The sequence below is a fragment of the Gymnoscopelus microlampas genome (genome assembly GCF_963454915.1).
Source record: "Gymnoscopelus microlampas genome assembly, chromosome: 24".
Taxonomy (NCBI): domain Eukaryota; kingdom Metazoa; phylum Chordata; class Actinopteri; order Myctophiformes; family Myctophidae; genus Gymnoscopelus; species Gymnoscopelus microlampas.
The window spans coordinates 13,547,097-13,558,892 of NC_139961.1; the positions used below are offsets into that span (position 1 = coordinate 13,547,097).

Here is an 11,796-nt window from a genome sequence, read left to right on the forward strand (position 1 = left end):
AAAGTTTGGGAACCCTTGCTCAAACTAGCAACTCTACTCATCAACAATACAAACCCATTTGACCATCTGGTGGTGGTGGTGATGTCTAGGGATGGAGCTCGTTAATTTTTATTGATAATGAGCACCTTATCGAGCCTGCTTATCGAACCGAGCTTTTATCGAGCCCACTATCGATCTTTTTCTATTATTAAGAAAAAAGACGTGAGGCGAAAAATTCTGAACAGAACCGGTATCTTTTTTTATTGGCCAGTTGTGACAGTGAGTTTGTGGCTGACCACTATCTAAAATTAAATGAAGATGACAAAAGTAAAAAATATTTTTGCCTATCATTAAAAAAAACATTCATATAATGTGCAATAAGTGTTAAATGGCTTTATATTATGAATAGTACTGTAATAATTACTATAAAATCTCCATGTCTCTTCAACTTTTTATAAACAAAAAATGCATAGTTATTTTTTCTATTATTTTTTCTTTGTTTTAACCAAAATATATCACTTGCACTACATTTTGCTAGGGCCTTCAAATACAGTACTTTTCTAACAGACAGAAGGCAAGTGACCTTTTTACTTTTGGAAAATAATATTGAAGAAACGGTTAATGTGTGTACTGTCACTTTAAAAGCGCAATGTATACTTCATCGTACGACGGTGTCACGCACCAAACATGGCCGATCTCCAAGCTCACACTGCGTCTGTTCGCACCACGTTGTGAGCTTGTAGATCTGCCATTTTCGGCAACGATAGACTGAGGGACGGACAGCGCTGTTTGGCATAACTTGCAGCTATCAATACACTTTTAGACCAACATGTTTGTGCCAGCGTGGGTGATTAGATTTATTTCTTGATCGCCTCTTGTTTTGATAGTTTAGACATGACGTCATGGGCCGCTACACTCGATAACAGGCTCGACAAGGCTAAAGCTTATCGAAAACCGGGTCTCGATAAATTCATGCCCGGGTATATAATGGACCCGGTTTTCGAGCTCCATCCCTAGTGATGTCACTTGCATCTCCAGGAGCTTCCTAATTAGTAATTAGCATGCCGGTGGGAATGCTTCATGGACATGCGTTTAATTGACAATTACACAGCAGCAGCTCAACGCTGCTCTGCCTCTGGCGTCTCCGAGAGAGGCCTGAAAAAAAACTGCTGAGTCGCATTCTGTGCCAGTGAGCAAACAAGTCAGGAAGCAGGGTTAATAATGCCGACAAGAGTGAGACACGTTGTCTCGACTATATACATCGAGATGCGACAAAGTGGCCACAACGGGAGGCTCAGAATGGACGTTTGTGTGAAATCATGTATGTTATTTACCCATCTTGCTGTACATTTCCTGCCTTTACCTTTAAAACGGCCCCTCTCCTTCAGAAATGTTTTTTTAAGAATGTAAACATCCTCCGTTTATGATTAACTAGTCCATACCCGGGGATGTGTGCAGTCAAAGTATTAACAGACTTTGGGTTATTATGTGCTGTGCTGTACAGCAATAGTCCCAAACCTTTTTAGCCCCAAGGAGGACCCCTTCCTCCCATAGCTTGGGGGGCTGTAACCATGGCGACGGCTGTAAGCATGCCTATGATAGCTCCCATAGCCCGAATTCTTTTACATAAAAACACTAATAAACAGCTTACATTTTGGGAAAGTGAAAAACGGCGCTCGCTGTTCCGTGCACATGCTAATGGTCAATGGCCGTGTGCAAATACAGATCAATTGCTCGAGCCACTGAGGAGAACCGGGCAGAAGAGATTTTGGGGACAGACACGATTTTGGGGACAGACAGAGGTTTGGGGAATTATTGTAAGGATGTATTGCTCAACATGGTTTCCCCAAATGAACAAATTCTGAGAAGAGGCTGGAAGCTCATCTGCTCTTTCTCCCTCATTGAGAAAAGTCTGCTCCTAAACCTATGATTATTAAAATATGTAAATGTCACAGGCCTCATGCCCCACCCACCACTGCTGCTCAAAGCAAGTTGATTTCAGGTTTCAGCAAATTACTAATTTGCATATTTCCCCCTGATAGATTTTGTGGGATTGGTGACATCACACTGTGTGATGTCAGAGTGATTCACACAGCCGGCTCAGGTTCTGAGGAAGTACAGAGAGACTTGCCACCTCCAGGGGAAGAATGTGAAAGGAAGGCTCTGTACAAGTCAAGTTCTGCACATAAATGAACAATCTGCATGGACAAAGTCATGCTTGCGAGTTAAAGGACGACTTCACCCATTTTCATCTTCATATAATAATTGGTCCTCACTAATGCTCATGATGAAATATTACCCTTTGTTTCTACTCGGTCTGTGTCTCATAGGAGGGCTGTGGACACTTCAGAAACCTGATGTCACTGGTAGGCGGGTTTCTGAACTGTCGTGTCCACAGCCTTCCTATGAGAGTCGACAAAAATGGTACCATTTTATAATGTGTATTAAAGACGACCGATTATATGAAGATAGGTTGAAAATGAGTGAAGTTGTCCTTTAACTGTAGGAAAGAGAAACATGTTTTTGAGTGCAGGGGAGACTTTAACATGTCTGGACCCATCCTGACCTTAATCTCTGTGCAGTGTCTGCATCTGGCCTCTGAAGGTGAGGGTCAAATGAGTTTGCAATTTTCACATTTTGAAACCCTTGCATTTTCTCCCCAACATGTTAAGACGGCTTCCATCAATCAACCTCAGCACCACTCTCTGGAGGAGTTCCATGAAACCTGCATCTACTGTGTAGAACTAGCCTATAATTCCACATAGTTTCCAGTGACCACATTGTTCTCTTCCATTGTAGTACACAGTGGTTAGGGCTGGGCAATTAACCTAAATATATCAAAACCTATATAGAACCAATAACTTCACCTTACTCATGTAGGTTCATTAAATAATAATCGTAATACCGATAATTGTGATTAACTCTGTCCACCTGAAGGGCAGAGTTATGTAGCGCTAAACTCAACAGGACGCACTAGACTAGAGAAATGGTTCTCAAAGTGGGGTCTGGGGACCCCCAGGGGTCCTCCCCAGCTAAATTAGCTAATATAGCATCACAATAATTTTAACCACTTTATCCATATTTTATACATTGCCTATTTAAAAATAGCAGATATACAAGCTCATAGCATCATTTTGGGGGGTCCAACATGAAAACATTTGAAAAGCACTGCACTAGAGACGAGGAGGGACCCAGGAGAAGAAGAACTTCTCCGTACAGGGGCCAGACGTTCCTTCAGGCTGCAGAGGTGATTCCTTCCAGATGTAGAGGTCAGCAGACCTTGGTTTATAGGTGACCATGAGCATGTCCCGACGAGCACAACATGTGCGGCGGAACCAATCCTCAGCAACTCATCTGGGCATTCGTTGCTTTCAGCAGTGGTGGAAAAAGTACTATTTTTTTTTACTTAAGTAAAAGTATCAATACAAGTAAAAGTCCGGAATTCAACATTGACTTGAGTAAAAGACAAAGTAAAAAAGTATTGGTATCAAAATGTACTTAAAGTACCAAAAGTAAAACTCATTATGCAGAATGTCCCATTTCACAAGTTTTGAAATGTATAACAATCTTTTGAAAATAGCCGATCTACAAGCTCACAATGTGTCGCATCGCGACGCATTGTGAGCTTGTAGATCGGCTATTTTCAAATGGCCAAAATGTATATACTGTAGGGCTGAAGAGGTTTTGTAATAATAATCAAAATCTACAAAGTAACTAAAGTTGTCAAATCATTGTTGTAAAAGTACAATATTTGCCTCTGAGAGAGTAGTGGAGTAGAAGTAAAATTACCGAAAATTTGAAATACTCCAGTAAAGTGAAAAATAACTCAAAATTGTACTTAAGTACAGTATTTGAGTACATGTACTTAGTTACTTTACACCACTGGCTTTCAGCAACGTGGCTCATAGTGATGTCATGATATCTATGGATCAAATCAATCTACATGCAACATGCAATGCATGTCTTTATATCATTATCTTTTCCCTAAACATCCTTCGTAGGCATAAGTATGTAACTTTGCCCTGCGTTTGCATAAATAAAAAACAAATACATTTTACCCATCATTTCCCGATTCCCACTGGAGTTGTGTGTGGTGGCATTTACCTGCAAAAACACATTGCCCTCTTGCTGTATTTTGGTGTTTTCACTGTTTTGTTTTGGTAGCCCAAAAACATCCCGTCTACCAAAACAAACAGTGAAAATACCAAAATGCAGTGAGAGGGCAATGTGTTTTTGCAAGTAAACACCACCACAGAGGGAAATGATGGGTAAAACAAGGTAAAAAAAAAAAAGGTAAATAAGCTAGATACTATGCCTTTTAATATTAACCGGTTTATTCACTGACAGTGATACACCGCAATTCAAAGGGAAAGCCATAAGCCACTGGCATATTTGATTAGTGATGAATTGAGTGGGGGTAAAAAATGAATATTCAATAGATTAAACTTCTCCATACTGAAATGTGTTATCGATAGCAGTCGTTCAATGTTATTTTAGTCTGCATCTTCACTAAAGCAACTGAGGGATAAGTGCCTTGCTCAAGGGCACCTAATACTGCATAGACGGTGGGGGGAGAGCTTTACTGATCACCGTCCCCCTGTTCAGAATTGCACAGTTCGAGGAACTGGCAACTGCACTTCTTTTTTTTTTTTTAAACGTTTTGTTTATTCATTTTTGTTATTTTACATACTCATAGGTAGTACAGACACTTATTGAAGTAATTAAGCAAATAAACAGAGTATCTCCAAACAGTGAGAGTAAGATATAAACAACATTCAAACAAAACAAAACAAAAAAACAGACAACACTCACAAAGAAAAAAGAAAAAAAACAGACAACAAAACAAATACACAACGTAAAATCTCCAAAAACGTGTATGTATATAGAAAACAGTCCATGATCTATAATGGCAACTGCACTTCTAACCTGTATCTATATCTCTATCTCCAGAACAGAACAGAACAGAACAGAACAGAACAGAACAGAACAGAACCAGACTGAAAGCATCAATTGGGGCCTACTAGGCCCACTCCTTTTTACACTAAATTTCCACCAAATCTATTCGCAGAAAATAGCCGAACCACAATCTCACAATGTGTTGCGTTGCTACTTGTTGTGAGCTTGTACATCTGCCGTCAGAATAGGGTTCCTTGAGGAACTGGCAACTGCCACTCTAAACCCAAGCTTTGGAAATGCTGTCTGCATCTACAACGGATTAGAATAGAATGGAATAAGATAGAATAGAATCGTATTCTTAAGGTATCAATGGACTTGGTACATTTCAATTGTCTTTAACATTTCCTTTAATTAGTGGAACACAAAAGCGGGCGAGATAACGCTATTAGGGTCACACCAGTGAAACAACTGGCTGTTAATAAATGCAGTGCCTGAAGAATGCCTAAAGCATTGGTTCTCAAAATGGGACGGGGGGTACCAGGGGGTCCCCAGCAAAATTAGTTAATACAGCGTCACAATCATTTTAACCACTTTAACCATATTTTACACTTTGGCTATTCAAAAATAGCAGATATACAAGCTCTACTATCTTTGAAAAAGCCCTGGCACTAAATATTTTTGAGATGGGGGGGGGGGGGGGTCTGCAGACAAATACATATCATTTTTGGGGGTCCTTGACATGAAAACGTTTAAGAACCACTGGCCTAAAGAGACCATCTGATGATCACAGCAAGAGCCGCCACGGTCACACACACTGTGTGGCATGTGCGAGGTTCTCCCTCTGGAAATGATGTCAGCAGCAGCATTCACAACTCTCTTCCCGTCTTGTAAATAACACGAAAAATAACAGTTTAAAGTCTTATTATTTCCACTAAGCTGGCACAGCGGGATAACTGAAAGCACCGCCACATAATGTGCCCTCTCGGATCTACTTCACATAATATTGTCTTCTTTGAGTCCACAGAAGATGCTCTGATCTCCCACAGATTGTCCTTTTTTTTTAACTTTATGAAACAAGTCCTTCCTCGCCCCATTAACAATTCCCCCATTCATTTGTCCGTGTCGGTTACATTATCCGTCCACATTCTTGACTATGTAGGCCAAACCAACAATGTCACCGCTCTCTGCGCACCAATAATGGAGCTTTTGTCTGATGGGGCTTTTTAGGATGGACGCATATGATGCGTGTGTCCTGGACGAATACATTAGCCTAATGACCGCTGTGTTTGCACTCTTTATAAACAGTAGGCGGGGTCGAGGAGGGGGTCCACAGTCCACTACACTGTGGACATGTCACTGATGTGGACTTTAATGCCACAACCTTCACAGCAAAGGTTGTGCCATTTTCAAGGAAGCATAAAAGACTTATTGAACTTGTAGTGGTCCTTGTGCGGGTCCGGGGACCCCACAGAGGTCGTTGAGGGGGTTACAGAGGGTCCCCACTCCCCAGCTAAGAGATTGATAGACCAAATGGACCCTTCTGGGGTCTGCAACTCTGAGAGGGTACAGATGGAACCAAATGGACCCGTGTAGGATTTTAACGTCACAACCTTCAATGTGGGATCTGTGTGGACCCCCCAGGGGTCCTTGAGGGGGTTCCAGCGTGGGTCCCCAGCTAAGAGATTGAAAGACCAAATGGACCCTCCTGGGGTCTGTAACTCTGAGAGGGTACAGGTGGAACCAAATGGACCCTTATGGGTCCATTTGGTTCCACCTGTATCCTCTCTGAGTTAAACTAACAGGACAATACAGAGTGGGTGCCCAGGGATAAAAAACCTTAGCAAAGGGGGGTCCCTGGCCTAATGCATATCAAACTGGGGGTCCTTAAAATAACAAAAATACATATTAAATACATTTTAAAAATAAATTAAGGTTGAGAAACACTCTGCTGTAACTGAATGCAGCCCTGTGGATTTTGCGCAGTGTGGGTTTATCCTACACACACAGCTGAGCTGATTCCTTCAATGAATCATAATAATAATAATAATAATATGTATATGTATATGTATATGTATATACATAATAATATAACAAATAATAATAAAAATAGAACTCAATAAATACATTTATTAAATAAATAAATACAAAATATACAATAATAAATAATAATAATAATAATAATAATAATAATAATAATAATAAGTAATATTAATTCATAAAACGTACCTCTCGAGCAATCTGGTTGAGAGCATCATCCTCGGCGGTCAGCTTCTCTCGGTTGGGGATGCGTTTTCTCCCGGTGACCTGAGTTCCCATGTTAAATCATACAATAAAAATAAAATAAACCCTATGTACTGTCTGAAGATGCCTTGGTTTGCGTGTCAAAACCACAGAGAATCACGATGGTCGCACAGAAAAGAGAGCAGATACTGTCAAGCTCAATGGAAATACCATCATATTCACGTAATGGAAAAAAAGCAATAAAAAAAAAAATGCTGTGTGTGTGAGTGTGTGTGGAGACAGTGTAGCCGTTTCCACCGCTACAATGTGTCCAATCTGTGTGTGTGTCCGATCCGCCGGTCCATAATGATTACATTCCGTGGTATTGCTGTATATTTAACACCATTGCCGTTGTTATTGATGCCTGTTGCTGACAAAACATAGTTCGATCATCAGCATCCCTTATTATCCCGATCCTTCCGGCGTTTTTTTGGAGGTTTTATTTTGTTATCCTTTCGGCGTTTGGATGATGTGTGGAAACTGGAAAGCGATCCCGTTCGTCAACTATTTTAATCCGCCATTGTCACCCATCAATATCATCATCGGCCGTTAATAACGGCCTGCGTTTGTTATAGCATGTCCTCCAAGCATCATCATCATCATCATCATCATCATCATCATCGGGGGGTTTGATGATCAACGCCTCAACGGCATCGCCATAATCCACAATGTCACAACATACGCACACACACACACTCACTGGACGGAGGAGCAGTGTTGCCAGGTTTTGCGAGAGAGAGAAAGCAAACCAGGGTCTCTGAAAACATAAACACAACTATACCTACGCGGCCCTCAAAAATTGTTTAGAAAATAAAAATAAAAAAAATATTTTTGAAACATTTTAACAAAACAATCTTGTAATCTTATATCCCTGGCATAACATATTTTCAAATGGGGGTCCGCAGACAAATACATTAATTTGGGGGTCCTTGACTTGAAAATGTTTGAGAAACACTGGTTTAAACAACATTTGGGAAGCAAGCCCAGATAATCAACTACACTTAAAAAAAAAAGCCCCCAAAAAAAAGCAAACCGCAACTAAACAATATTTACTTGGTAATAAGCGGACATGGCAACGCTGTAGAAGAGGATGAGGAGCAGGGGGAGGGGGGGGTGTAAACTTTTATTGCATAGCAATCCCGGATGACACTCTCCGCTGATAGGTTCACTGCTCCAGTGTTACGCCAACATATGTTGCTCTATCGAATACTGTGACTCCAGGAGTCGCAAAACCACCGCAGTGTAGGGAGAAGCCTGGACCTGAAATGGTTGTCATGATTTTTATATATATATATATATATATATATATATATATATATATATATATATATATATATATATTAAAAAAAATCATGACAACCATTTCAGATCCATGATCCACTCTGCTACACACACTTATTTAATTATTTATTTGTGTGTTTGTTTGTTTGTTTATTGTTTGTTTGTTTATTTGTTTAAATATTCATTCAACTGGGAAAATAACTATAATAAACGGCAACTGATTTTCCCACAGCAAAAACAGTGACTTCTACAGATGCAGTATTCTATAGGTCACCATTTTGGCTGCAACACTGGGGTAGGGCCTGTCGCTGCAGAACAGCCAGCTGGAGAGAGAGGCTGGCTGGCAGTGTGTGGTGTGGAAAACCGACGCTTCATCATCACCATCAGTTGTGGAAAAAGTACTCACGTTTCTTACTTAAGTAAAACTATCAATACTGCAAGGTAGAAATACTCTGTTTACAAGTAAAAGTCCGGAATTCAAAAATTACATGAGTAAAAGTACAAAAGTATTGGTATAAAAATGCACTTAAAGTACCAAAAGTAGGAAGTACTCATTATGCAGAATGTCCAATTTCGCAAGTTTTCATATGTATAAAAAGGATAAAAATCCTTTGAAAAGGGCCGAAATGTATAGGGATGAAGAGGTTTATACTGTATGTTTTGTAATAGCCTAATAATCTAGTACATCTACAAAGTAACTAACTAAAGTTTTCAAATAATTGTAGTGGAGTAAAAGAACAATATTTTCCTCTGAGATGTAGTGGAGTAGTAAAAGTACAGAAAATTCTGGAAAATTAAAAAAACTGGAGATTCTCCAGTAAAGTAAATAATACCTACATACAGTACTTGAGTAAATGTACTATTTACTTTACACCACTGATCATCATCATCACTATCATAGCTCCCCTCCCCAGCACAGCCTCTCTCCTGTTCCATTCTGCTGCGAGGCTTGAAGGCCTCTAGGTGTTCTGAGAGGGTGTGACCAGAAAGGTGACATACCTGACTGTCTTGTTGTTGTGATGGTGATGGATTCCTGCACAGGCAGACACTATAATTAGAACAGTAGCCTACCTACCTGCAGAAGGTATTGTTGGACAGTCATGAGAAAATAATACAAAATAGAAAGACATGAAGTTTCAAGATACTTTGTTTAATGGGAATTTATTTTCTGTTCAATTCATTCAAGAAATAACTCCAATTTTGTCATTGCCTTAAGCCCCATTCTGTATGTTATAGGCTACTGTTATGAATTGCAAAAATTACTTGAACAAAATTGGTATCAAAATGCACTTAAAGTAGGCTACCAAAAGTAAAAGTACTCATTGTGCAGAATGTTCCATTTCACAAGTTTTCGAATGTATAGACCCCTTAACAGACGACGTCACACTGATAAGAACCAGTATGCGTGCAACCAGTATGCGCGCAATGAAACCCATTCTGTCAGGTGTCGCTACGACGCGCCTCACTAGCCCACACACAAGAGGGGGGTTGGGGTGTGCTGAAACCAGCGTACCCCGAAACAACAGGTTGGGAATTGATTGCGTGAAACAATCACCTGTGCGTCCAGTCTCAATGTTAGTAAACAAATAATTGGTCTATAATATGTATACAAATCTTTTGAAAATAGCAGATCTACAAGCTCACAATGAGTCAATGATTTTGCAACGCATGAGCTTGTAGATTGACTATTTTCAAATGGCCGAAATGTATATAGTAAGTATGTTTTGTAATGATAATCAAAATCTACAGAGTAACTAGTGACTAAAATTGTCAAATAATTGTAGTGGAGTATTTTTTCCTCTGGGATGTATTGGAGTCAAGTACAGCATTTATTTGAGTAAATGTACTTATAGTTACTTTACACCACTGCCCTGAATGAATACACTTTTATATTGACCTAAATAATGACAATACCTGTCCTGCTCTCACAGCGGAATATGAGTTGTATTGATTAATTTAATTCTTTATTAGTCAGAAATGTAAACAGCACGAGGTACAATCAGACATTAAGGCTAACATGATAACACAAAAAAAGTCCTATAGGACTTGTTTCCATTGTGGTCCTATGTGTTAAATTAATTAACATAGCATACAAAATAACACAAAAAAAAAGAAATGCCTAAAAAATACGACCCAAGGTGTGCTGTTGTGCTTTGATTGAGTAATTATTTATGCAATGTTATATTGCCCTCTAGTGGTATCATAACGCAATAACGAGCACATGTTCGCTGAACCGTTTAAGGCTAGTGTGATCATCCAGACATGGATCTGACCCGCAGATTAAAAAATAGCACTGATCATCCAATGTGGGGGTCCTTGACCTGCACAAACATTTTACAACCACTGGTTAAGAGTGTCTGTGTTAAAAAAAAAAAAAAAAATACATATTTAACCAATGAAAAGTATTAACAAGAGCTTGTGATAATAACTACATAAGATCCATGGTTCACAGGTTATTTTTTCCATTTCTTGAAAAGTAACTGTTTTGGACATACAAGGTTATATCACCTGAGAGCAATGATTTTCTGCAGTGGCAGCCCCTCTCAATTAAGAGGCCAGGGGGTTTCAAACATTTTATGTCAAGGACCCCTATCCTGGGGTCCCCGAACCCCAATTTGAGAACCACTGCCCTATGCCAAGTGATTTCAATTTTCGTTTTCATTTCATTTTTCACTAGGCCATGGAACCCCATAATATGGGGTTCCATGGCCTCCATGGCCTAGTGAAAAAAAAAAAAAACAATATGCCATCTAAACAACATTCTGTACAATTGAAGCACCAGGTACACAATGATATTATCATTGTGTACATAATGATATTATCATTGTGTACACAATGATAATATCACAGGGGGTCCTCAGAGTTACTACAGGGGGTCCGCCAAATCTTTGTGTGATGTGATTTTTTTTAACCTTAACCACTTGAACCCTAGCATCCCTTTTCTGAGGAGAACTTTAGCCAAAAAATAGCCGATCTACAAGCTCACAACGCCTCGCGCTGCGAGGCGTTGTGAGCTTGTAGATCGGCTATTTTTTTTTGGCAAAGAGGTGTTTGGTGTAGAGGGAAAAAAGAGCAGATCAAGCAAACAAAATGTTTTAAATCTGAAACAAAATTTTATACAATATAGTGGGGGTCCCTGCTTCATCTCTCTCTCAGCTAGGGGGTCCTTGGCCTGAAAACGTTGAAGACCCCTGCTCTATAGCAATGAATGCTATCTCTATAAAGTGCTTTAAACTTGAATGTATATGGCCACGGACCCCCATCTGAAAAGGTTTTGTGCCATGGACCTCCAGAAGCAAAGATTTGAGTTGAAGTGTTTAACAAAGATGAACAAAGATTTAAAAAATAAATTGCAGATCT

The 11,796-nt window shown here is 39.6% G+C and overlaps 1 protein-coding gene across 2 annotated transcripts in view; it reads right to left on the reverse strand.

The window, feature by feature from the left end:
• Positions 1-7,410, reverse strand: part of lrrfip1b (leucine rich repeat (in FLII) interacting protein 1b) — a 67,790-nt gene extending 60,380 nt beyond the window's left edge. For both annotated transcript variants that reach the window (XM_084050703.1, XM_084050702.1), the window contains exon 1: positions 7,102-7,410. In XM_084050703.1, coding sequence (XP_083906829.1) covers positions 7,102-7,191 — 90 coding nt within the window. In that variant the 5' untranslated portion in view covers positions 7,192-7,410. The remainder of the gene's footprint in view (positions 1-7,101) is intronic.
• Positions 7,411-11,796: the final 4,386 nt, after the last annotated feature.